The 26864-nt window shown below is 41.7% G+C and overlaps 1 protein-coding gene across 1 annotated transcript in view; it reads left to right on the plus strand.

Moving 5' to 3' along the window:
• AATF (apoptosis antagonizing transcription factor) overlaps positions 1-26864 on the plus strand; it is a 52470-nt gene that overhangs the window by 6771 nt on the left and 18835 nt on the right. The window contains exons 5-9 of the mRNA XM_051635467.1: positions 12307-12421; positions 12767-12971; positions 13706-13870; positions 14641-14724; positions 24951-25018. Of these exons, the coding sequence (XP_051491427.1) occupies positions 12307-12421; positions 12767-12971; positions 13706-13870; positions 14641-14724; positions 24951-25018 (637 nt within the window). The remainder of the gene's footprint in view (positions 1-12306; positions 12422-12766; positions 12972-13705; positions 13871-14640; positions 14725-24950; positions 25019-26864) is intronic.

Here is a 26864-nt window from a genome sequence, read left to right on the forward strand (position 1 = left end):
GATGAGACCCATTTCCCTCTCACTTTGCTGTGTTGTCCCTTTGAGAGGGATTCATGTTTACCTCTGCAGCCTGAGCTATGTTACATCTTCCTTCACAGAGCTTTTGCCAGGGTAGCAGGGCTGTGACCTGTCAGTCCAGGAAGTGAAACTCAGTCCTTTCTGATAATATACATCAGAATATATTTAAAGTTCTTTTGTTAATTGATGTGCCTTGATTTATGAGGGGGGAAATAATCTTATTATAAATCAGCTTCCAATAAAAGCTCTAATTTTAGCTGATCAAGTAGTTTAGTGGCTTCTATTAAAATAAACTTTTTTGCTCGGTTCTGAACAGTGGGTGTAGTGGACTGGGTAAACATTTCTGGGCTCCTGAGTTCTCATCCCAATTTTGTTACCAGTTTATGGATGGGCTCCCATTCCCCAGACAGGAAAAATCAGAAGAATTTTGCCTGAGAAAGCTTTAAAGATGAGTGGAAGACAGTACTGAATGGTGAAGTGGTTCCATTGTATGTGATGCTCTTCAGTCTTGGACAGGATTTGGGAAAATCATGACATTGACACTGTTTTGGACTGGATAATACTGTCCTTTCAGAGGAGCTTCAGCACTTCATTCCAAATCCACAGAAGAAGTCTGGCTTGCTTTAATTATTGTCATTGAATAGGGCAAAAAGATTTGGTATTCAAATTGCACAAAGTAGTTGGTGCCAAAAATCTTGGCTGGGTGTACACTGTAGCCTGTTGAGGGCAGGAGAGCACAGAGAGCTCTCAGCTTCTGAGGTCCTGGACAAGTCCCTTGGATATCTTTGAAAGCAGTCACAGAATGTTATCCACAATTTACCCCAAATCTTTCCATTGCTCATGAAATCTCTGCTCTGTGCTCCCAGGAGGGATGATTTTTTTTTAAATGGGAAGTGATCCTTCATGTATTTGCTGCTTTGCTATCTCCCACTTGTGACAACCCTCTGTACTGCTAGTGGTGGTAGTGAAATTCCCTAAGGGTTTGATTATAATTGTGTTGAAGAGTAGATAGACAGCAGTGTTTTTATACACTTGCAGTTTTAAGGCCAAATCTGAGCAAAAAATGGTAAGGTCATGCTTGTTTTCCAGATTTTGAGGTTGATGGTTACAAAACCTCAAGTGTTTATTTTGTAATATTTTATGTGGGGGTTTTTTTGTTTTGTTTTTTAAATGATACAACGTGCCTTGGACAGTCTTGGATTCCTGAGATTTCAGGTTCTGGTGGATGATTTACTGCAAAATTGCTTATAAATTGAAGTAGAAAATGTTTTGCAGACCTGGCAGCTTTCAGGCTTCACACCCATTTGTCACCCAGCATTTCCCTTTGTGTATAGAACAAGAATTAATTAGGCTGCACTGCAGGAAAAGTTTATGGCCATAATTTATATGGGATGAATTTCTGTTTAAAGAGACAGCATTGCTTTGTTTGCACTGCCTTACTTTTTCTTTCATATTTTTTTTTTAATCTTTAATTATATTCCAGATTATTTTTTTTCTGTCACCCTTTTTATGTACAAATTAGAGACCCAAACTGTGGTCATGGAGCTCATGTTTATTCCTGTTTTGCATCCACAGAGAAAGTCTGAGTGGTTTTTACTACTGAAATCAGAGTGGCTGTGTTGTGAATGCAGTGCAAATGTTTAATGTTTAATGCACTGCACATGTGAACTCCCACAGCTTCCCTTTCTGAGGTGCTGCTGCCTGGAGTGGTCTGTTTCTCTAAGATACATTTGTATTCTCTTGCACCATATCTTCCAGTCTAGTCCAGGGCTTGAGATGTTGCCTCTGTTTGGGGTCTTGCACGTTCAATTAATGTTTTTCATAATCAATGCAAGTCAGAATTTGCAATCTGCTCCTGATTTGCACATTAAAGAGACCCATTAATTAAAAATTCCAATCCCTGGCATGTTCCCGCAGGATCCTTGCATTATTTACATAGAAAAAGCGTGCAAGGTGCAAGTTTCTGTGCTGTGGCTCCGCAAAGATTGCATGCCTGCCATTCATATTTCTGTGTATGTTTTCAAGGGAGAGGGAAGGTTAGAAGTGGATGTCATGAAAATGTCACCAAAAATTACCTCAAGGGCAAGAAAGAGCCAAAGAAGAGGTGAAAGCAACATTAGTCAACAACATCCAGTGTCAGGAATTAGAGTTCCTAGGCTTGGGACTTGTTATGTTAAATCTTGATTCAGTGACAAAAATCCCCACAGCTAATTGGGGAGCACTAAGAGCTTTAGAAATTACATTTCTCAATCAACAGAGGGTAGAATCTGTTGTTAGATGAGCCCTGGGTAGCTGGGTTTCCCAATATGGTCATAGAGTTCTCTTCTTGCTATTTTAATTTCTTTAAATTAAAAGTATTACTTTAGTTTTACAATGTTTCTGCAAAATACTGAGCTCGGAATGTTTCAGTGAGTAGCAGTTGGACAGCAATAATTTCTGCTTCACGAAAAAGAGCTGGGAATTCCAACTTTTCAATAGTACAATATGTTGTTTTCAGTTTTTAGTTGGCAAGATGAGGAATTAAAAACATAGCAACACAGCTGGGGCTCTTGCAGAAGGCAAGATGCTAATGGAAACCAAAAGACTAAAGAGCTGAGTAGCTGTATATATTTTCATATGTATATGTTTTCACTTTCCAAAAGTTCAGTAGGTCCCTGAAATGCAAACTACCAGTGAGTTTTTCTGGTGTTTTTTGCTTTGACTCCATCTGTAAGTGGATTAAGAGCAAATGCTGGAATCCCACATTTCTGTTCTTCAGCATAAGCTCAATATAAGTTTGAGGGTTTTTTGAGAAATGGTTTTGGTACAAGGTAGACATGCAGGTCTGTAAGAATGGATTTGCTCATTGAAGGGGCAAAAGTGGGGACAACAAATATTAACTGTTATTTACACTTTGTAGAGCTGTGGAGAAGTTACACGGAGGTTTGTGATCAATAAGGAAATAAACCTGCATAAAGTGACTCAGATAAAAAAAAAAAATCAAATTAAATGCTCCATGTGCTCGCAAGGCCATTATCCCCAAACCTGCCTGGGTTATTAATGTATTAATGGAGCAGCAGCAACAGCCTGAACTTTTCAGCACAGTGCCTTGTCTGCTGCCAGTAGTTACAAAATTGTGTACAGCTTTTAAAATTCTACTGGAATTCTCAACTCACAGTGATGTTTGAGCTTTAATTTATATTTTCTATAGTGAACTGTATCTTCTTTTCCTAATCAGTGTGATGTTACTCTAGGTGATTAAACCATGCACATTCTCTGTGGCCATGAGTTAGTGGCATTGCATCTATGCACAGGATACAATTCCTGTATTCCTTGTGCTCAAGGAGGATATATTATCCAGAAGAAACCTTGGCTCCGCCCTCATTTATAATTTCTATATTATCCCCTTTGAAATCCCTCCAGAGTGTAAAGGAGCACTTAAAAAACTTTGCAGGACTTGCCTGGGACTGTGCAAGGCTGGGTGTTTGGTACTCCTAGAAAGTACAGTCCAGTCCAAACACTTGGACTGACCAGAAATGTCTGTTTCTGAAGTGGAAACGGGTGCCTTTCTGGTAGGTGTGGTGGTAAAGGACTGTGCTTCTGCCTCCAGCTACATGGACCTTTATAATCATTGTCTGATGGTACACCAGGTTGGTAACCGCTTCTGTGACACGTATCTGTGGCTTGTGACTAAACAGCCTGTTTCTGGACAGGGGCTCTTTAGGATGTGATTAAGAATCCCACTTACATTCATTGCCAGCAGGAGACCTCCGAAGATGCCATGTGTCTTCTGGCTTTACATGCTTGCATATTAAACGTTCCTGTATGAATGCTTCACACTGAATATCTATATTTTCTTCTGGCTTAGTTCTGTAATTTTTTGCTGAAAAGGGACTCAAGACAGAGGGAAAGATTATTTATTTTCTGTTTGGTGTATGTTTGTTTGTATGGTCTCAGTGTCTTTCTGATAGAGGAATTTTGCTGAATTCTCTTACTCTGATTCCTGATCTTTAAAAAAGTAAATTACATCCTATGCAACATCCAGGTAAGTCATGTTGAAGAAGCTGATTAAGCACTGACTAACTTTGAATAAGATCCAGTTTGCTTTAGGTACTGGAGAACCTGTTCCTCTTCCTGTGAGAAAGGGTGTCTGGCAAAGTGTCCTGCTCTCCGGTTGTGCAGTGTGCTCTGTCAGATGGGCTCACTCTCTGCCTTGCTCCTCTGCTGCACTTGGTTGTCACTGTGCACATCTGGGCAGAGAAAAGCTGTCAGATGAAATGGGCTTTATTGACACAGGCTTGGGATTTTTTGGAGAAGCCTGCAGGAATCAGCTGCCAATAATTCCCTCATAGTTTTGTTATCATCTCTATTCATGGATCACTTCTAAAACTCAAATGTATCCATATGTACATCTGGAGGTGATAATGCATTAATATAGAGCAGGGTAGGTGTCACTGGGGAGTGGGGGAGGAGCTGAGACACAGGCAGATTATACAGTTTCCAGAGACACAGAGCAGTTACAGGATTAATTGGTGCTAGGCAAGATCATGGACTTAAATATATTCTTGCTTTGAAGATTTTACTGGGCACCTGCACAAATGTGTGACAGCAGAACTGGGTTTCAAGCCTGAGTGTAAATTATTGTGATCAGATCTAGCCCACTTAAAACTGGTAGTTCATTTTAATTGAATTGTATTAGTCTCGACACTTTATGAATACAAAAAACATTGTGCTTGTCAAGTCATGCAGGGCTGGATTTGATTTAAATTGATGTGGATGCAGGTGTCCCCAAATTTCACCTTTCCTCTCTGATCTAATGAAGAATCTATTCAGCTCTTTTTTGGGACTGACCCAGACAGAGCCTGTTGACATTAAAGAAGACTTTCCTCTCAACTGAAATAAATGCATCAAGCAGACCCTTTTTTGTAGATTTAGTTGTAATGATCCTATGCTGTGGAGAGCTTTTGGTAAGAACTGAGGTCAGTAATGATGAGAAACTCCCTGGCTTATAGGTGACCATTCTGTGGATGTGCCAGCAAGTGAGAGAGAAGAGATACAAAGTGAGAAGCTTTAGACGAAGACACAGGTTGTGGTTTTGGAGCTCTGTTAGTTTGCGTGCATGTGGAGTTGGGTAATGGGGGCTGTGGGATGTTGTGCATGTGCAGAATTTGGGCTGTCTGAGGTGCCAGGCAAATATTTTGTGGCTTGTTGTTACTGTCTGTGAATTGTTCAAAAATGCTATGTGGGAGGTAGTGCAGAATTACAGGATATTTCTTTAACATGCAATTTCGAGCTTCTTTTTGTTTGTTTGTTTGGGTGGGTTTTTTTTCCCCTCTTAGGGCCAAATCTTTTAGCTTGTGGTATTTAGGCCTTTTGAGCAGAATTTTTGTCTACCTCTCTTGTATAGCTGTGGTAAAATTGAAATGCTGGACCCTCTTGGCATTTGAGGTTTATTTTAAAGCTGCCTTAAATTCTTGTGCAAGAAATGGTAGGAGAGTCTGTAGTTGTTGACCTGATACACTTGAACTCTGGACTGTGGTATTATACCACACTTCAAGCACATCAAATAGGTTTGCGTACATTTGAGTTTCCCAAGATAATGAATAGCTAATTAAATTAAGTTTAGCTAAATACTTGTGCATGTTAGTCTGTGTACTCCACAAACAAGATGCAGGGAAACAAAGGCTTGCAAAGCATCCAGACAAACGTGCAAATGTCAGCTAACTTGGATTAATTGGCAATTGGTTACCTTGAGATGGAAACTCAGTGCTTGTCATGATAAATGTAATTAATGGCCTGGTATTATATGGGGAGGTCAGTCTAGATGGGCTAATGTTCCCTTCTGGCCTTAATATCTAAATAACTATGAAATTTCACGTTTCCTCTTCCTCTCTCATTCTTGCATGTGTACTTGGGGATTCCTGCCTGGCAGAGCTGGGAATGCATACTGTCAGCTTCTTTACATTTACAGTAATGTAAAACATCAGTTTTTATAAATCTCATTTTTACAAGCCCCGTCCTCTCCCTGGTTTGGGCTGATATCAAAAGATGACGGTTGAGGCGAATCAGTAGAGCGTGAACTTCATGGAAGGGTTTCTCTTTCCCTTCTCAGCTTTCCCCGTTCTCCAGTCCCCACTAATAAAATCCTTGAATACCAAGCCTTTTTATTCTGTTGTTGCATCTAGTTATTTTCTTTACTTTTAGCAAACTCATCTATGTCTGATCCTGTTGTCCTTACTGTCAAATGCAGGAATATTAGAGTGAAAGGACTAAATTGAGTCTGTTCTGTAACTCTTTGGGAGTCAGCTGAACTGCTTGTGTGAAAGGGGTTTGCAGCATTGGCTCCTTTGTGCTGAGGGAATACAATTTTCCCCTCTGCAAAGGTTTTTGCATCATTTGCATTCCAATGGAACCAGAAAATTGGGCCTTGGGTAAAGAGCAGACCTTTTTATTGCAATCAGCAGAAAAGCCACCCTTTTTCCTACTGCCATTTGGTAAAATTCCAGGAGCTCAGTGTTTTGGGAAGTGTGAAGGGAATGTTACACCTGTCATTTCCTAAAATAACCTGGATGGATTTACAAGTGCTTTGTGCTAGGATTCAGCTGAAATCCATGAGTTGTGTACATAACTACACCACCTCTAAAAAAATCAGATCACTCTGCTGCCAAAGGGCTTGCAGCTAGCCTGTAATTTAGCCTAAGCTCTTGTACCTTCTGCCTTATGCTTATCAGTACCCTTTTGTTTCTGTGCTGTCTTCTTTTGGGGCACCAGGACATACAGGAGTGCAAATCTGAAGACATTGCAGGTCCTGAGTGCACCACAGTGTTCCTCCTACAGTTAGTGATGCAGCGGGAATTAAAGAAAAGCTGTTGTCCAAAGCCTCATGTTTAAGATGCAATACCTGGAGGAATTCCCCCCGCCTTTTGCGGGCTGGTAACATTCCTCTGCTGTTGGGAATATAGAGCAAGCTCCAAAAGTAATACTGACAGACTTCAGAATTATGATACACTGGAGCTGGGGTGTAATTCTTTGTTGAAGAAGTTAGAGGCCTAAAATGTTAAGGCTTATTGTTATTCTGAGTTGATAATCTCTGCCTTGCTTTAATAATTTTTCCTCATGCCTGGATAGCCTGCGAGTTGCACAATAATCACTCACACAGCTTTGTAATCAATGCCCAAAGTAATAGGATTCCGCTGGCCAACGGCAATTAATAAATTTGTGTCTTTTTTAAAACACTAGCAAGTCGGGCCTGAAATACGACTGACTGGCTTTCCTCATTTGCATATTTATTGCAGTGGAAAAATTCTTGCCGAATGATTGATGTTGAGCCTGCCTCTTGAATTCCAAACAGCACATTATTATGAAATGAAAAATGCCGGCCATACAGTTGATTAAAGTTGAAGACAGTGGAATCGGTGTTTTTTAAGATTGTGGGAGAATTAAAGGCATATTTTAATAGATGTTGACAAGAAGTGAACTAACAAAAGCAAAGCAAAGGATTTGCTTGAAAAGATTTAATCAAACGTGTTTCTTGGGGGATTAATTGCTGGGGATGACTAGTGCAAGTGGCTGGCTTGTGGAATTGAATGAGAAGTATTGTTCTCAGGCCAGGGTATTGAGTGCCATTTTGACCTGTAGTTTAACTCCTGTCCCACAGTCATTTGAAAGGAGTGAAAATTTCCCCTCTTCATCTGAATGCCGGGATAAATGTGCCTACCTGATAAAGATACTTTTCATTATGTACAGCTATTAAAATAAAAGAGGTTTGATTCCTCTCCTTTTGATTTGCATAATGTGATCAGCACGCTGGGCACTGCGCCTGGTCACGCAGTGGTGACAGGGTGGCTCTCCACGGTGGCAGGGGGAACTCTCCTGATACTTGGCAGCTCAGCTTTTGCTCTGCATACTGTTGTTCTAACACCAGCGTTCCAGCTTTTCTGTGTGAGTACTTTGTACAGCCTGTGGAGGTACATGGGAAATTAAAAGCTTGCCTGCTGACGCTATTCCTGTGATGCCAGATCCTCAGATTTAATTGAGGGGAAAAAGTAGTTAATTTCCAGCTTTGGCGTGGGCTCTGAATTTCAGCTGTGTCCTGTGCGTGCGGTGTTCCGTGCTGGTACATCGAGGGGATGATGCTCCTGTTCGTGGTGTGTTCCCAGTGACAAGCAGGCCCTGCTCCCTGGGGAAGCACTGCTACAGCAGTGCCCGTCATGCCCTCTGAGGTGCCAGGAACATACAGCAATATCGTGAAAATCCTGGGTTTTTTTCCCCCAATTTAATGGGGAGTATCGTACTTCGAATCTGCTGGATGGATGCACGGGGCAAGGTGGGGAGGAGCTTGCCTGGTGGAGCAGTTTAGGGAATCCCCCTGGTTGGCTCTCTGTAAATACCTCTGAAAGCCTGGCCTTGAGGCGCCGGCTTTTTTTGCCCGTAGACTTCACGTGTCCCTGCATGAGGCCGCTCCCTGCTGCTCCACACCAGCTGCTGCTCTCCACAGCTGCCTCGGAAGATGAAACGAGACCCCATTTTTAGAGGTCATGAAAAAAGAGCACAGATCTTTTTTCTGCACAGGAAGCTGCCTTGCTTCAGAAATGCTGAGCTTAGATTGGGTGAGCACAGAAGCTGTTGTACCTACAGGTCCCCAGAATGGCAGTGCTGGGGGTTCAGCAGCAGTGAAGGTGTAGAGGAGAAGGTGGGAGGTGCAGTGGTGGTGGGAGTGCCTGGTGGGGTGGGGGCCCTGCAGCCAGGAGCCACCCCACGCAGAAGGGGATGCCTGCAGGACAGCCAGTTTGTCCATAACCACTGGCATTGACAACATCGATTTTTGTGATTTGAGAGCAGTAGGACAGATTTCATCTCTGGTGGGTCTCTTGACACTTTGATACATGGCAGTGCTATCCCTGAATGCAGCTAAATACTCCAGGGCTACTTCCTGACTGGGTGAAAGGATGTATAAAATGAGAATGTATGAGAGAGTATTAACAGAAAGGCACTCTTTGATTTACTGATACTGGCTCCCAGCTTTCTTGGTGGATTGATATGCTGTCTGCTGGATCTGGAACAACTTTCTCACTCCTGTACACAAAATGAAGGGGCTCCCATGGACTCTTAGAAGAGACTCTTACAAGTGAACATCTCACCACAGACACTCTTGAGTCCCACTTAAGCTGGAAGTTATATTCAAACCACGTTTGTTCTGTTCTTCGAGCAGCTGCAGATGGATCCCACTCCGCATCTTTTTTTTTTCTTTCCCTAAGGGCAAATTTGAAAAGGTTTAATAGAAGGAGGGGTGGCATGTTGTCTTGGGGTTAGTTGGCTTCTCCTACACACAGAGTGTGAGTTGTTGTTTTGGGGATTTCAGTTACTCATACTGAACTGCCATAAAGGGATCCAGCTACTTTTGGTCCACCTGTCCTCAAAAAACACAGGGTGGGCATGCAAAAGTAATTCCTGGAAAAAGCTGTAATTTGGAGTTTTTTCTCTCATGGTGTATGGCCCAGTGTTAAAGGTGTCGGCTTTGTTTTTTGCTTCCTTCATTCACAAATGGATTCAGTATTTACCCCAAAGCAGATGGTATAAAGGCAGATGAGGGCATTAGAGGGAAAAGAAAATTAAGAGGGAGAGGAGACTGGGAAGAAAACAATCCCTGCTGGAATTAACCATGAAATGGGTAGGGTAGGGCTGCATGGGAAGAGGGCAGGGGAGGGTGACACTTGGCTCTTGAAGTTGGGTTTACAGCACACTTAAGCAACCAACAGGAACAATGAGAATGCCATCCAGTAACGCTATTAAATACAAAGAACTGAAAGCAGGGAAATTACCCTGGCTGTAAGAGGCTCGTGATGAAGCCACTGTCTGGAATAATTAGCCCTCCCACCTGGTTAGACGCAGGGTCATTGTCTTCCCTGCCCTCTCCAGCCCCTTAACTCCAAATAAAATTGCTCCCCATCCCCACTTCTGTTTGGGTCCATATCTCAGCCTGGGGGAGCTTGAGCCTGTCTTTATTCCTCGCGTGCTTGCCGTGGCCCTGCTATAGCCCAGAAGAGCTGGAGTGCTACTCCAGTTGTAATTGACAGGATCAAAGCTGCCTGGGGTGCATTAGCACTGCTGCTGGAGGGTAGGCAGCGGGGAGAAAATAAACAGTTTTGGAAGCTCTGGGGACATATAGCTGTGTTGCAGGCAGTGGGAAAGATTTTGCTGTTGTAAGCTGTGCACTCAAGCTAGGGTGGGGGCACTTTCCTTTTGCAATTGATGCTTTAGCTGGAGACAGATACAACAAATGCATTTTTAAAGGCTTTTGTGTGTTTGGTGGAATTGTTTTGATGCTAACACACAACTGTTTTACAAGTACAGCAAACCTAATCCCTTAATAGGTTTATATAGAAGAGTTGTCGGAATGTATCTATAATGAACCACAGGCTGAGGAGCATGAGTCCAACAGCTGATCTGCCACAAAAATATTAAAGGATCTTCTCCTTGACTTTCCTGGTACTGAGGTCAGGCTGTAATTTATCTGAAGATGGTGACAACCGAGCAATATCACAGTGGTAACGTGCGGGAGATTGAGAGCTCTGAATGTCTGAGCTGATTCCTGCTTGCACTGTTTCTGTCTGGCTGATGAAGATTTGCTGTTCACTCTACCCATGATCTCTGTGTCCTCCATTTTAAAAATAGCAAAAAAACAAGTGGTGAAAAGTTGCCTGCATTATATTGTGGTAACTCAAAAGAAAGAAACAGGCTTGGGAGTTAAGGAAAACAGTCCCTCTGACTTCATGTCAGTGGAGGATCTGGGAGAAGGAGGCACCAGGGGAAGTTCTGGAGAATGTCCTCCCACTGCAGTGCTCCTCCTGCCTTCCAGACAAATCCACCTGGTCATTCAGCCAGGGTTAGTGGTGCCTGTGAGGATGCCTGTTCTGAGGGTGTGGAGAGGGAAACCAAGCCTGTGTGAACATATCCTGCAAGGGAACAGATCCTGAAGTGGTGTGCTGTGTTCCTCCAGGCAGTGCATTTTTTCTCCTTTTTGTAGTGCCTCTGTAAAAGTGTCAGGTAAATATAAATGAATGTGTGTAAAGTTCAGTTTAGGTTTTTTGGGTAGAAGCATACAAAGTGTTTCACCTGTAAGAGCTGGCCATGTGATTGATGTGTAATAATGTACAAAGGGAGAGTTTGTGTAGGCCTAGACAAACACTTGTTTTATATCAGAGCGCTCTGCAGGGAGGCTTGTTGGTTGCCACAAAAGAACTATTTTTAAAGAACAGATGCTGCAACAGTGTGCTGTTAACCCTTCCCAGAGTCAGCTGCAACTGTATGTCCTTGGAGAATGTAAGGCCCTTGGAAAAGAGAGTTTTATCTGCATAGTTACAGGAAAATTGTCAGCTATGAACATCTTTGGATACAGAGCATCAGATCTCCATTTGGGATTTGTGTCTGCAAGTTATCCCCCTAAAAATTACTTTCACACCATTTATTGATCCTTTTGTACACCTCTCCACCCCAGTCTTTTCTTCACTTTCATTCTAAGGATCTCTGGGCCTGCAGTTCTGCTTTTCTGATCAGAATCTTCTCTTTAAACTTGCCAGGTCATTGTTTAAGTTTCCCCCATAGATCAGATCTTGCTACATTTAGTTTTACTTATAATCTAATTTCTTATACCTCCTGCGTGGTGAGCACAGCGGCATAGAAACCAGCAGTAGTCACAGCCCTGCAGGAGTTCAGTTTTTCATCTTGCCCTACCTCCTTCTGCTCATTATAGCATGCACATTATATACAAGAAAGACAAGTCAGAGGTCAAGTTTAGATGGGATGTATATATATACATTTTTCCTTGTGTTGCTTTGTACTGTTCAACTGAAGCTGGCCTGTGCTGCAGAACTTAGCCCAGCAGAGAAATGAGTTAGTCAGCAAAAATGGTTGTTGTCATATGCGAGTGTCATCAGACACTTCTGAACACAGCACTTGCTTCTTCAACATGTTAATCCTTTAGCTCTGCAGCCTGAATGTTTGTCCATGAAAGATTAGATCAGTATACTCCCCATGTGCAGCCAGACAGATGTTTAGAAGGCAGTCCTCCCTCTCTCTTTAGGAAAGAAGTGTTCTTTCCCAGGGTGGTGCTGTTTGACATTAACAGCTATAAATCAGTTTGAAGATAAAACCACATCTTGAACTGGTTAGAGAAAAGCAGTTAATGGCACACGCAGTAGCTGGGGCAGAAATTCAGATGCAAGATGAGAAACTAAGCAGTGCAGTGCTGTGTCTTCAGCAGAAGCAAGGGTCAGTGGGAAATGGTCACTCGTGTCTCTTGTTCTGCAGGTTGTAAAGCCCTGGAGGCATTGCTGAAAGTATTAGTGGAACTTCAGGATGAGCTGCTTTATCGATACCCAGGCACAAGGCATCTGGTAGATGGAAAGCAATCAAAAACTGAGAGGTAAATACAAAATCAGACAAGACCTTTCAGAATCCTTCGGTCTCCAGCTCTCCAGCAAACAGGACAGCGTATTGTCTTCCTGACCATACTCAGTCTCTGCTGTTCTCTCAGTTGCTGTTGGATCTGGGTCACAGACATTCTGGTCAAATGACCATTTGAATTCCCTCTGTCAGTGTGGGAAGTCTGTTTTGTAATTTTTCTGATCATTTAGGAGGGGCTAAACTGTGGGTCTTCTGGCATAAAAATCCCCATGGTGTGGAAGAAGCATGGGTGGAAGTGTTCGGGCCACTGAGAGTTCACACAGGTTGCCTGTGTGCAGAGTGTGTAGTCTGTGTTTTTTTCTAGTGATGATGAAATCCCTAGCAGTAGTGATGAAGAGCAAGTGGATAAGGCTCAGGAGAAGAGAAGGAGCCTCCCCAAACGAAAGCTAAAGCTGGAGGACTACCCAGAGTTCATAGCCAAACGTTATGTTGACTTCAGGACATACCGGAACAACGTCTTGCAGAAGTGGCATGAGAAGACAAAGCTGGCATCTGGCAAAATGGGAAAGGCAAGTCTTTGTTTATGTGTGCTGACATGCTTATTGCTTAGCAGAGATTTGTGGAACAAGTTGATTTGAAAGTTTTATATCATGGATGTTCCAAGTTAAATACACAGGTACACACTTTTCCTCAACCTTATAGGAGTTTTGAAACAATCTTAGCCCTCAAATTTCAAAGGCATAAACTGCTTTATTTTGTTTTGAGCACATGGGCAGGAAAAAGGTTTTCAGGGGAAAATGGTTTCCCAAGACTTTTTTCCATCCTCTTGGATAGTATTGGTGTTCTCCCAACCAGATGTCATCATAGCCGATCTCCAGCAACAAGAAAGCTCTATGAAAATGACACTGTTGCTGATGAACAAGCTGTTTGTGTTTTATACCACAGCTAGGGGCTTCTGTGGCTCCCCTTCTCCATCAAGTGCACTTCAATACAATGGGTAGTAATTTCACCCGAAAATCCAGGGTCTCCTGACATCTGGGAGTTAGTATTAATCATTGAGAAGTTCATCTGAACCAGAACAGCACAGGCATTTTATTAAGCAGGCGTCAGGTTGCCTCAGGTTGGGAAGGGAGAGAGAGGGAGAAGCAAATAAAAAATCCTAGCAAAAATCCCTGCGTTGAAACCCAAACCCCCTTCTCATGGAATGCTGTCTGCTTATCCACTGACATGGAAAGATAGAGGAACACTGCTGCCTTGAGGAAAAGCTTTCTGCATTATCTGATACTAGTTAATGTTGTTGCAGGGTTTTGGTGCCTTTGAGCGTTCAATCTTGACTCAGATTGATCATATTATGATGGACAAAGAGAGATTGCTACGGCGGACACAGACCAAGCGATCAGTGTACACAGTGCTGGGAAAGCAGGAAGAGGAATCTCATCCAGTCCCTGAATCTTTGCCTGAAAATTCGGTAAGGGTATTTTGTTTATATTACTCATCCTGTAGCAGCAGTGAAACTCTCTGTAAAACAATTAGTTTGAGCCTTTAGCAGGCAATATTCTTGTTTGTGAGAGATTTATGAAAGATTTCTGAGCATTGATTCCTGTAACGTAATGGCTGAGAAAAAGATGTAGACATTTCAGTTCCAGTTTTATGGTGTTTGTATTATCTCATGTGCCAGTTCCTGACAGGGGAAAACAAGATTTGGGCTGTGATTGTTCCCTTCCTGTGCTCTAGGAACTAATGCTCACTAAATCTGCTTTTTGAGGTAGCAGCTAAAAAACTTTGCTTTTACTCTGTAGTTTAGAATCTTTAGCGCAGAACGTTACTTCTAAAATCATACTGCATATAACCTACAGAATATGTTAGTAGTATGTGTGTTATTAATTTAGTATTTAAGAATGAATAAATAGTCAATTCTGAGAGATCATGTAGAATTACTACACTTGCAAGATATATTTTTGCCATTACATTAAAAATATCTGTAGTATTTTGCCAGAAAGACTTTGTACAGTCCTATTTATTTCCCAGTAAAGGTATCATAAATCTATTCTGGCGTTGGCAGCATTTCTGCCTTGCCTTTAAATGTATTCCTAGTCCTTAACAGCTTGTTATGTTGGGAGCTTTTCTCCATTCTTTCATATCTTCAAGTGTGCTTACAAGCTGCTGCACATGATGTCGTCTGAGTTGGGGACAGAAATACACACACGTGAGCTTTCAGTGTTCCTTTTGTGCTTCTAGGAAGTCCTCCCTCAGTCAGATTCCAACAGGCACCTGAAGGACATAGATGAGGAGATATTTGATGATGATGACTTTTATCACCAGGTAGGTGATGGTAAATCTGTGTTAGAATTATGGTTCCAACTGGCTTTTAATACTTAGAGAACTAATGTGGATGGTTCTGTGCTCTAAATTTCTCTTACCAGTGAAACTCAATTTCCTGTTTTAACATCTCATATCTCTGTAGATACCTCAGAGAACTTTACTCTCAACTTTCTATATCGAGCTGTGTGAGCTTAAGCTTGCATTGTGGGTATAAACTGTTGCCTGTTACTGGCACTGCTGTACTGGAGTGAGCCAGGGCTGCAGGATGAGGTCTGTGCCTCTAGTTCTCCCTGGTGAACACTGCTACACAAGAGAAAAATTACTGCATTCTCTGAAGGTGACTGTTCTCTGTGGGTAGAGTCCCATTATGAAAAATTATTCTCGTAGATCCTCAAAAGCACCTGAGTTACTCACATCTCAACCTCAATCATCTCATCTACCTACAGAATGAAAAGCTGCAGGGCTTCTCTAGTACTTTTCTTGGAGCTGTGCCAGCTTGGATTTAAGCCAGTTATTCTTTTTTATTTGAAAAATTCTTAGAAACAAGGAATCTGCATGGAGGCTGCAGCTTAGGGGAACCTTGTTTTGTACTTTAGTCAGTAAATGACAGTGCCAGCTTTATGAAATACTGAAATTGCCATATACTGAGGAGTATGATTCACTCTTAAGTTTGTCCCCAGTGCATGAAAATCTAGTTTTGTTCTGATGATCCACAGAGAGCTTTAGCTTCAGGACTAAACAAATATCAGTATATCCTTAGAAAGGCAGAAATTTCTGATCTGAATGGTTATTAGAGTGGCTAGTGAAGTGTTATGGCAGTGGAGGAGAGCTGTTGCCATGTGCTTGTGCTCTGATTTAACCAGAAGCACTTGAATACTTTCAAAATTTGGGTGTTCATATACAGAGCCAGGACTAAGAATGAATACAAGGATGTATTAAGTTGGTAATTCTTATCCGTGTTTTATGGATAGGAAATACAGAGAACTTCAAAGCTGCCTTGTTTTCCCTCTGAGAAGGTTTTCAACACCCTTCCGACCCTACTGCTGTAGATGTCCAAGCACATATCTGCAGTAGACCAACAACTGGAGAATTGGGTCAGTTTGAATATTTAATGTTTGTTAGGGATCTATTCAAGGCAGCCTGGCTCAGAACCAGGAATATGTTTCAAACTAGCTCCTCTTCAGGCTGGGTACTTATTGTAAGAGCATCTCTGCTGCTATTGCTGTGAGCTGAGCAGCATCACTTGGGCAGGTGAAGAAGGTGTGAGGCTCATCTGTGTAGGCTCTAAAATGGAGATCAGAGAGTGCCTGTCTTGTTGGGAGCAGTGGTTGGAGGGGTCAAATCTGTAACGCCATGAGATAATCCTGAGGTGGAAATTGAGGGCCAAGTGGTCCCCAAGAACACTGAACAAATGAAGTTAGTGTAACAAAACTGTGAAGTGGTGGAGGAGAAATAGCTGTGATTGACAGTACGTAGACCTGTGCAGAGAAGGTGCTATTGGCCACAAAATGTTACATTTTTAAAAGAAAAATAGTGATAGAGGAATGGCTTGTCTTCCCTTTAATAACTTTAACTGCGATAAATCGTGATTTCAGAAATATGACTGGTCACAGCTTAGCTTTTCCCCTCCCTGGTTAATTGGGGTGCCGGGGTTAATCTAAATTAAAACTTAAACTAATAGAGGTCATTGAGGGAAGAGAACCACCTGAGTAAAACAAATGGGTCTGCCAGGCACAACTGTATCTTGGCCATTTCCCAAGAGGGAAGTGGCAGCAAATTGGAGTTGTTTCAGCACAGGGTAGAGGTGAAGGATGGGTGACACCGGTTCAATGTACAGCACCTCCGGAAACATCCCAGATTGCATTCCTTGCTGTACCAACTGCCGCCTCCCGCGCACAGCAAACAGGAGCAGGACCAGCCAACAACATCTGGCAGAGCAGCAAGGAATGGGTGCAACTTGTGAAACCCCATAGACTCTAAATATGGTGCTTAGCCTGGTGGAGGCTTTAATCACTTACCACTCCTTGGCAGCGGGCTGCGACAGCTCATCCTGGCCTCGTACATCACGCACAGACATCTGCTGAGCTGCCAGGCAGCTACACATTCATTTTCCTTTCTTGCTTTTTGTTTGTGGTTTTTTTTTATCCCTCCCTCTTTCTCTCTCTCCCTCCCTCCCTCGCTTCCACCCTTCTCCTCTCCTCCCATTCCCAATATGCTTCTTGGGAGAGATGATCTGTAAAGATTACTGCTTCATTGTGTGCAAGTAATTGTGGGCATGCCAGCCCCTTGCCAGACACCGTGCAGCACCTGTTCCGCTGACCTGGTTAATGTCTTCTCTTGAGTGGGATTTGGCAGAGATTGGAGCTGAAGCCAATTCAGTGATAAGGCTAAAGAAAATGGCTGTATGTTTTCTGTCACCTCCCAATTAAATTGGTTTCATAAAGCGCTTTCCTTTATTTGTCAGGGTGGTAAGCTGAAGCTGAACATTGCATTCAGAAAGGCTAGAGTGCATTACAATGGGGCGCTGACAATACGGTTAATGTGTTTTCTTTCAGATGAGTCATAACTGTGCAGTGCTTTTGTGTGCATGTGAGATTGCACGTGTGGATGTTCACGTATCAATAAAATGTAGAAGGGGAACCGTTTTTTTCCAGAGTAACAGGCAGTAACATCTCCGGTTGTTGAAGCTCAGGTTGCTCGGAAACTCTGACCTCTGTGCATAATACTTATTGCAAAGTCTGTATGTACATTTCAGTGGGTGATTTTTTCTTTGTATTTAATTTTAGAGGCAGACTTTTTTTTAGTATCACTTTTTTTAGTATCACTTTCATTTTTCTAAATAACATTTTATAATGATTAGTTTATTTCTATTACTGTTTATGGTTTATTAAGGGTAAAAAAGGAGGCTGGAAACCAACTTCCTGTATATTTCAGTGTGAAATTAAGCAAAATAGACAAGATCTGATGAATATGCACAAGTTAATGATTGCAGAATAAGTAGCTGTACTCTTTTATTATAGATTATACTACAAAACTCTTGAATTAATCTGTTTTTCCTGTGGAAAAGGAATTTTCTTGTCCAGGTCTTGATATTCAGTGGAATTCACCATATGGGGCTGGTGGAATTTTACAGTGATTAAGGTTTTAGTTTTGTCCTTTTCGTCCCACTTTGCCTTTTGTAATATTCTTCACTTGTTTATAAGCAGTTATAGTTTTTATTGGAGTAGCCCAAGTTGAATGGCTTCTTCTAGGCTCTCGTTCACACATGGCTTTAAGGAAAGAAAAAGGCTTTTTATTTTTAGAAGTTATATTTACGTAGAATTCATTACAGCTGATACTGCAGCATTAAGACTTAAAATTCCAGCCGGCTACCAGAGAGCTGCTGGCCTGACATGCTACAGTGGAGATTTTATTATTAGGTTGAAATACTCCCCTAGTAAAGGAGAGAGTGGAAATTGCTTTATTTCCAACAGGAATTAGGTTAGTGTTCATATGCTAAGTGTTCCACTGGTAGCAGCTCTTCCCAGAACAAATGTTCATCATTGATGGCAGCAGGTATGCCTAAGGAGAACTAGCAATATGCATAATCCCTTTTTTTTCTCTGCTCTCCTGCTCTCTCCTCCCCCTGATTTTGGTTGTGTTCTATGTCACCATAATCAGCAATCATCAGTTTTATCTGTGATCACCTCAACTTCCAGGGCCTGAGCAGGGCCAGAGTGAATGGGGAACATTGAACAGGAGGCTGAAGTGGTCAAGCAGAGATGGCAGCAGTTTGCCAGGCAGCACTGCCAGCAGGTTGGAGAGGACTGTCATCCCTCAGCTAATGCAATGTTGAAAGGAACTGGCTTGAGGAGGGAGAAAGAGACCTGCTACCTTTCTTATTTATCCCCACGTTAATTAGGAAGGGAGTTGATCCTGTAGAGAACAGTGTTTAATGGTAGGACTTGTTATTGTTGTCCCTTGTGGAGTGGCACTGTATGTGCCTGCGCACTCCTGACACTCTGTATGTCAGATCTGGTTTTTACAGGTGAGCAAGAGATTTTATTCACTTCCTTTTTTTTACTTAGTGTTCAAAATGCCTGTGTTAATAGGAGTAACCACACAATGAACCTCCTAGTCTGAATCTTGTTAAGTTACTTGTAGCTCGATTTGTTTCTCTTCTGGGTTGTGGTTGTGTCTAAATCACATTGTATGGCATTTTCAAAAACTTTATTTGATGGGCTAGATTCTCCATGTCCCAAGCAAGAGTTGGTCTGAAGAAGTTCCTGGGCACATACTGGTTTTCTCTCCCAGGTATTTGATAATGCCATAAACAAGTAATTACTAATCCAGCGAACTATTAAAAGTCGATAATGGTGAAGAATAGAAAGCAGACTGGCTTTCTGACAAGCTGGTTTACCTTAATTAAACTTGTGAGTGATTAATATGGACAGCTGATCTTGTGGCTTTAATTAGATGCATTTATAGTTTTGTGTGAATAAGAGATGTCTCAAACCATCCCACAGGTTAATGGCAATACAATACTCTTATCACAGGCATGTATCTTTGAAATGGCTGGGTAGATGGTTAATAACACATTTTAAAGCTTGATTTGAAACTTCTCTTAATGGGTTATTAGAAAATATGTAAGTCAATGCCTATTTTATACAAAACTGAATTTTAGTAAAATGTTTCTTAAAATGAGGCTGGCCAGTGATTTAATCTTGCAGCTTAGGCTTTTACATTATAAGCAGCTTGCAGAGAATTAATTTTTTTTTTTTAGGTGTTTCCAGGGATTTAAAAATTATATTTCAGCTGTAGTCTAACACCAGTTTCTCTGGTGTTAGAAATACAAATGGTGTTATGGTACTACTGTGTGGGAGCCTGAAAGAGGAAAAGGAACAACTTGGTTCTCCATCCAGGCAGAATGCAGTGTGAAATTGTGCTGTTGAGTCCTGGATTAGAAGCAACCTTTTCATCATTTGTGCTGTTTTAAGTGATTGTGTGGTGTATAAATATGAAACAGAAGGAAAAATTCATTTGACTTACCATGTTTCTCCAAAGACTAAAGGAGAAAAAAGTTAAATTAGGAAGTATTGAAACTAGTGACAAAACGCAGCTTTGTAAACTTCTGTTCAGTAGTGGAATGACTTTGCATTTTCAGCAGGAAAGAGGGAATGCATTTAGTGTTTGTAATCTTTACTTGGACTTGGCAAGTTGTACATCACTTCTCTCTTTTTGCTTCCCCCAGTGATTTTGTTAAACTGTTTTTTAAACTGTTAAAAGATAACAATAACAGATTATTTTAATGTGACATGCCATGGCTCTGTAAGGGTAGGATGAAGATAATTTGTCTGAGCTTTTGAAAGGATTCTGTGTTAAGATACAGCGGAGCAACCTTAGCAGACCTTCACACCACAGTAGCTGTTTGTTTACTGTCTCTAGTAAATACAAGTTCAGCTATAAAAGCCCACAAAGGCAATTTGCAGATATTTAGAGTTCCTCACTAGCAAACTGAGTATTGTTTTAGCAGAAGGGGTGACAGAGTGTTCTGGTAAAGGTAAGCAGCTGCTGGTAAACCTGGAGTCTGTGTTTCTCACATTTTTCACATTGTTTCAGAATCCACAGATAGCTGGATCTTTTCCTGTTGCTTTCAGCAAATGATTCAGATGTCAGAAATGGTGCAAGGTTCTGCTTTTCCGTTGTTTCCAGTTGTTATAAACATGTTTCCAACATCACTGGCCTCTTGTTTGATATTATTATTGGCACAGGGAGCCCAGTCGGACTGTTTCAACTTCCCCATACAGCAGCCAGTCCCTCTCAAATTCCAGTTCAAAGGCAGCAGTGCCACTTGGAAGGCAGAGGAGCTGGCTTTGATGCACTGTAGCAGAGATGACCCGTGTCTTCACTGGCTTTTCTGAAGAGTTTAATAACATCAGAGAAAAAGTGTTTCTTTTGTTCTGGTATTTCTAAGCTTGGTAAACTAAACTGTTTCTTGTGACAGACTGTAGAGCAACTTTGTGAGGTGTTTATTTGAATTGGTGTGTGAGGGCTGAGGAAAGAGCCTTTTGACACGAGGCTTATTTCAGCTGTACATAGCTCTTTGTCTCAACTGAAAATTCTTAGGGGTCTGCAAATCAGAATGATCAGCAACTGTATTAGAAACACAGATAGATAGCGCATGAAAATGAGACCTAACGTCTAAAATGAAAATGGACCTCTAAAATGAGAAATGAATCTCTGTTATCCTTGAACAACACCCTGATGGTATTTCTAAATCCCTCTAATATTGTACCATGTACTTTGTGTGCATCTCTGTAGGTAGCCTAGAGAGGGGAGTCCTTTCGAGGTGAATTCTTTAGAAAGCACACACAGCATTGACTACAGTGTAAATTTTAATAGTATCTTTGGTGTTGGCAAGGGCAGGGGAGTACTGGTGAGGAGACTACTAACTACTTCTGAAGCTCTTGCCTTTGGACGTGTCCTAGGGAACTCTGCCCTGCTCTTTGTTAGCAGGGGCAGGTTTTAAGCTCTCTTGTGTGCTCAGGACACAGGAAAGAAGTCAGTTCCTGCCTGCTCCCAGCCCTCCGTGAACACAGCTTATGGGCCTTGGCTATCCATGTCACCTCTGCATGCTTTTCATCACTTGTGTGGCTGGTAGTCCTTGGCTTTGACTAGGGAGTCCAATTAGGCTGGTTTTAATTGTGGAACTTTGTTGAGCTCAGAAACCCCTGCATGCAGGGGCACTTGGGGCAAGCATCACTGCTTTGTTCCAAAGACAAGTAAAACTTAAATTAGCAACTTTCTTCTGCTTTGCACATAGGTTGTTCTTGTGGTTCCAGCTTTTGGTAGGGAAAGCTTGGAGCTGGCAGTTTTGCTTCAGGCTGCTGGATGTGGTTGCACTTTGTTGCAGATAGGCAATTGTGTTCATTTACGTGGGAGACCAAGCTTAGGGTTTTGAAGTTCAGGGAAGATGTGAAGAGGTGAAGGAAGGAAAGCAAAAAAGGATATGTTTCAAATCAAAGCCTTTTGATGCTGAAATTGCCTAACTCAAACTCTGTCTTCACATGTCAGGGCTTAATGCTGATGGTGATTTACTTACACTTCCTAGTTAATAATTAGACATTGGGAGACACCATATATCACTCCTAATGGAATATATGGGGTCTGATGAGAGTTTTCTGTTTTGACTAATAAATTTTAACCAGAATCGCCAAGCTTAATGAAATATTATAGCTTCAGAAGTGTTTTAAGTCTTGTGCTGTGAAAACAGTGTTGCTTCATTCAGTAAATGAATTTATCATTCATTCTGTATCCGGAGCCGTAGCTGGCTCTGGAGCATGGGCTGAATGCAAGACTCTGAACTAGAAAGCGGAAAAACTAATCAAATCCTTAAAGACCAAAGGCAGCGAGGCAGGTCTAGACTGACTTTTTCAGTGGTAGCCTCTGGCTACATCCACTTTTATTTTACTGTAACCATTGTTAGTATGATTTATAACTTCAGCTTTAAGACATACACTATTTAGACGTAATAAGATGCTTTGCAGCTTTTACTTCTATTTCCTAATTTCCTCCTTCTTCTTGCCCTTTTTTTTTTTTTTCTTAATTCCCCCTTGTCTTTATCTCCCTCTCCTCTCCCCAGCAGTGTTCCCAGTCCTGCAGTTGACACTGCACTGGAAGAACATTGCACTGTCAGCCCCAAGGTCAACAAAATCATCTCTGCCTCAAGTAATGGCTGATTGGCTGGTGGCCTAGTTAGTGCAGAGGAGGTGACTGTGTGCAGGGTTTAGTTTCCTGCTGCTGCACAAAGCTTTTCCCTGCTAGTTCTGGTGAGAGGCTCCTTTGTACACAGAGGAGAGACTGTGCCCCCCAGCAAATAATGGGATTCCTGCTGGTGCCCTGCTAAATGTCATGCAGCTCAGCTCCTTGCCCTTCACAGCTGCCACAGGAAGGAATGCCTTGCTAAAAGGGGAGTGATCCTGCCCAACGAGATCCTGCCCACTTCCCAGGTGTAGCATTAGGAACCTGCCCTAAAAATGCTTCATTCTGAGCAGTGGGAATGTCGTTTTATGACCTTGGCAGCACTCCTTGATCTACAAATCTGCAGATTTGGTGGGCCACCAGGAAGAGTAAGTCCTGCTGAAAATGTCTTGCTGCTTAGTTCTCTGAGGGTGTAGGACATCTGGACATTACTGTCTTCTTGGACTTTGCCTCTGCCATTGCTACTCAGCAGTTTTTTCTGCATCGTGCCAAGGAGGCAAGATAAGAGGAGACAGTAAACACACCTTATTGCCAGTACAGGAAGAAACCACTCAAACCTTGCTGCACCATTTCTTGCTGCTCTTAAAACCTTCCCTCCCACCTTGCTTTTGACAGAATATTGACTAGAAACCAAAATCCCATTTCTGCTTAGCCTTAAGGGCAGCTGTTTACAGAGTGGCGGTGTTACATAGGTTTACTATGTCATATGTCTGTGTAACACTGGATTTGGATCTTGTATTTAGCTGCCAGAAGTGACTGTGATGAAGTGGGAGAGATAAACTGATAGATTGTGTGCCAGAAAGATGTTGGGAATCAATCAGATAAACAGGACAGAGAAGTAGCTTGCTGTTTTCTAGTGATAATAAACCAGTGGCCTCTCTTGGAATTTTTAAATGTAATTGCTGCAGTAATAATCTCCAAAAACAAGCAAAAAGAAAAAAAGCCATGGCAGCTTTTTAATTATGCTTGAATCATTTTTTTTTTCGTTATATGATGTATTGTATGCCTCAAGGAGAGGAAAGATGTAGAAAGGTATAAATATTGTCTCTGCTGTTGCTTTATTGTCTCTTATTTGAAATTTAAAAAAGAGTAATAAAATTATACCCATCTACTTTTATGGCATTTTTCTTTTGTGGGGTGCATGTCTCACTCCAGTGGTGTACTTAAGATGAGAAAGTATTCCCAGTTTCCTGGAGGGTCTGTTTCAGGCCCCTTCTGAACTGAGGCAGTAACTTTGCTAGTCAGTGAAATGTCAGCATCAGAGGGCAGCCTGTGCCCCTTGGTTTTGGAGGGTTTATTTCTGTTCTTTGTGTTAATATGTTGGCTGATACCCAAGGCACAGCACGTACACTTCACAGTGAGTGGTGATAAACATATAGTACTGGTCAAGTATTCAAAAAGGCTGTTCACAATATTCTTTGGCTGCAGGAAGCAAAAAGGACAAAACCCAACCCTCAGGTCATGAAAAGAAATAGAAAAGCTTGCTTGAACATTCCTGCTTTAGCTATAAAAAATATTTTGCTGTGCTGTTCCTCAGAGTGAGCTTTACTGCCCAGCAATGCTTGACTTGTGTTTGGTGAAGTGTTTTGGTTCCCCCCTGCCCTTCCCTCTCGAAGTGCAGGGCGAGTCCTGGGGGCCAGAGGTCTTACTGCAGAGCTGCCTGTGAACATTGCCTCGTGCCCACAGGAGTTGTGCACACAAAACCTCTGAATGCTCCAGCCTTTTTTCTCCTTCCAAAGCCCAAAGAACAGCACTGGCCTCAGAAATACAAACTGAGTTCTTCATTTTGCCCCTCTAGGGGAGAAACCACCATCTCTGTCAGGCTCAGATGGTCAAATCTCCACAAGTTAGTCACTTAGCCTCTGTGGGACTGTTACACTTTGCTCTGGGCTCCTGGGACCAGCAGTTACCAAATAGTTTGCCCGTCTGACAGTCCCAGAGGGGCTTTGCAGCACCCCTGGGATTCCAGTCCTTTGCTGTTGCTTTGATTGGAAATAATTAGTTTGTTTTGCCCGTGTGGGGCTACTTGTGCTTGGTCCATGATACTGCAAAGTTCTACCCCTCTGGCTCTGCGTAACCTTTTAGATTCTCTTCAGATAAATGACACAAGGCTACATGTCACTCATAGACTCACCTGAAATTACATACAGAAACTCTCTGAACTGGCCTGCTCCAGCCATATATTCTATGGAGATGATTTTGGAAGAGGGGGATGATCTACAGTTACTTAAACTTTAACATAGGGTTATGCTTCCTGGCTTGAACCTGTTCAGAGCCATCAGCCTGGAAAACTTCTGTGCAGAGGAAATGTTGAAAAGCCTTGGTTCTTGGTTTGGGCTTTTCTGGAAAGTTTCAAGAAATGAGGCATGCAGGTTCCCTTGGGAACTTGGCAGCTAATTTCTTCAGTCTTCTGAGAAACCCATGAGCCTGTTTGCATTAAGGTGTCTTTACTGAGCTTTTAAATGGGTTTGCTGTCTTTCTTCCAGCTTCTTCGAGAACTTATAGAACGTAAAACCACTTCATTGGACCCCAATGACCAGGTAGCAATGGGCCGGTAAGTAGGAGTTTGTCTGTAACATCACTAGCTTCACCTCAGCACTGCAAGGTTTTTAATTACTCTGGAGAAAGCATCTGGATGTAAGAACATGCATAACAAATAAAACCAGTAGGACATTAGCCAGAAAGCCATCCTGGATCACACTGGCTGACTCCCAGTTTGCTAGGCTTTGACCTGTGCCTTGTCTGTCTGTGATCCCCTGAAGATACTTTCCAGTTGTCAAAGGCTTGTTCCAGACTTTGGATATTTCTCTCAATGGTTCATGCAGCACTAAGTGAATCCATAGAGGGTGTCTAAACCAACCCTATCAAGGGGGAACTAGACAAAGTGACCACCTGCTGCTGAAATCTGGCTTTTCTCATGATGACCTCTGATTGGTCATGGTTTTAGAGGAGCAAACGTGTTCTGAGATCAGTTAAAGCAATTCCTGTGTATTCTCTCTCCCCACTGTAAGAAAAGATACTATACAATTAAACAATATCAAGGAATGTTTCCTGCATGCAGAAGTAAAATATAATTCCATGCAGGGAAGCTCTTATTTCACTGTTAAATTCTACTGTTAAAAAATAAAGAAACTTCCAAATGCCATTTAATGAACAATGTACATTTGAATAGCCATGAACTAGAATTTAGGACAGTGTAAAAGCAGAAGAAGGCTGAAAATGCTGGAGTAAGGCTCTCCACTGAAAAAGTGCTGTGGAGCTATGTGTATGGGGAGAAGATGCATCAGGAAATTTTGTGATGGTGAAATAACTTTTATTCTTGTAAAATATTACCCAAATTTTAGTGCAATGTGTCAAATTTATTTTGTGTGTGTCTGGAATATTATGGAAAGCTATTCACTATAATTTAACATGATATAGACAAAATTACTTTTAAGTGGTGATTACATTGTACATTTATCTGACTTTACAATAAAATAGATTACAGTAATTAAGATTATATTAAGATTGCAGTAATTGGATTTTGCTAGATTTTTTTCCCTGATGCCGAGTTTTCCTTGTATAAATCAGGTGAGATGACATTTGGTTTTGTAAAAAAAGCATTTATAACTGTCAGAAGTTTTCTCCTGCTGAAAACTTACTTAACTTTATGAAGTTCTGTTTGAAGTGTTGAAGCCTCCCTTCTAAATACTACAGCAGTGGATCAGACAGCACTTTCTGAAAGTGTTTATTGTTTTTCTCTCTTTTGTAGTTTTGTGTTGTAATAGTAATAGTTATACTGGGCCTTTGCTGGATTTGCCAGATTTGAGTCAGAGATGGTGGGGAGAAATACTCACTTATAATTTTCAGTATACTTTGCAAAACTTAGGGAGGAAATAAATTCAGAGCATCTACTGCATCATGGGAATTCTGTTCTTGATAGCATAACCTGTCTCACTTAAGGAATCAGTTTGGGTTGTGGCAGATCTTCTATTCTGTTACAGGCTTTCTGTATGCAAAATAGAAGTCATTGTAGTAATCAGGGCTGAAACAAAAAAGCAGTAACTGTAAACACTTTCCTTGCAGATTATAACATATTTTGTAAAGATTTTCTTTTTAATTCTAAATATCCTTAAGAAGAAGCCCATCAGTAATCAAGAAAGAATACAAAAAATGGAGCCAAGCTTATGGCCTCCACAGATTTCCCTGCAGGTGGAATATTCTCACCAAACAGCAGTTGTCTCATTGGGATCAGCAGGTCTGGTCTGTGTGTCCTATTGTGGCTGGAGTCAGGAGAAACGCTTGCTGTTTAAATGCCATATTCATGGAGTGAAGCAGTACCTTGGCATTTGAAGGTCCATACTTATTTTCCTGAGGTTCTGATCTCCTTCACTTGTGTAAATACAATAGGTAGAAGGGCT

Source organism: Apus apus, chromosome 18 (assembly GCF_020740795.1).
Source record: "Apus apus isolate bApuApu2 chromosome 18, bApuApu2.pri.cur, whole genome shotgun sequence".
Classification (NCBI taxonomy): domain Eukaryota; kingdom Metazoa; phylum Chordata; class Aves; order Apodiformes; family Apodidae; genus Apus; species Apus apus.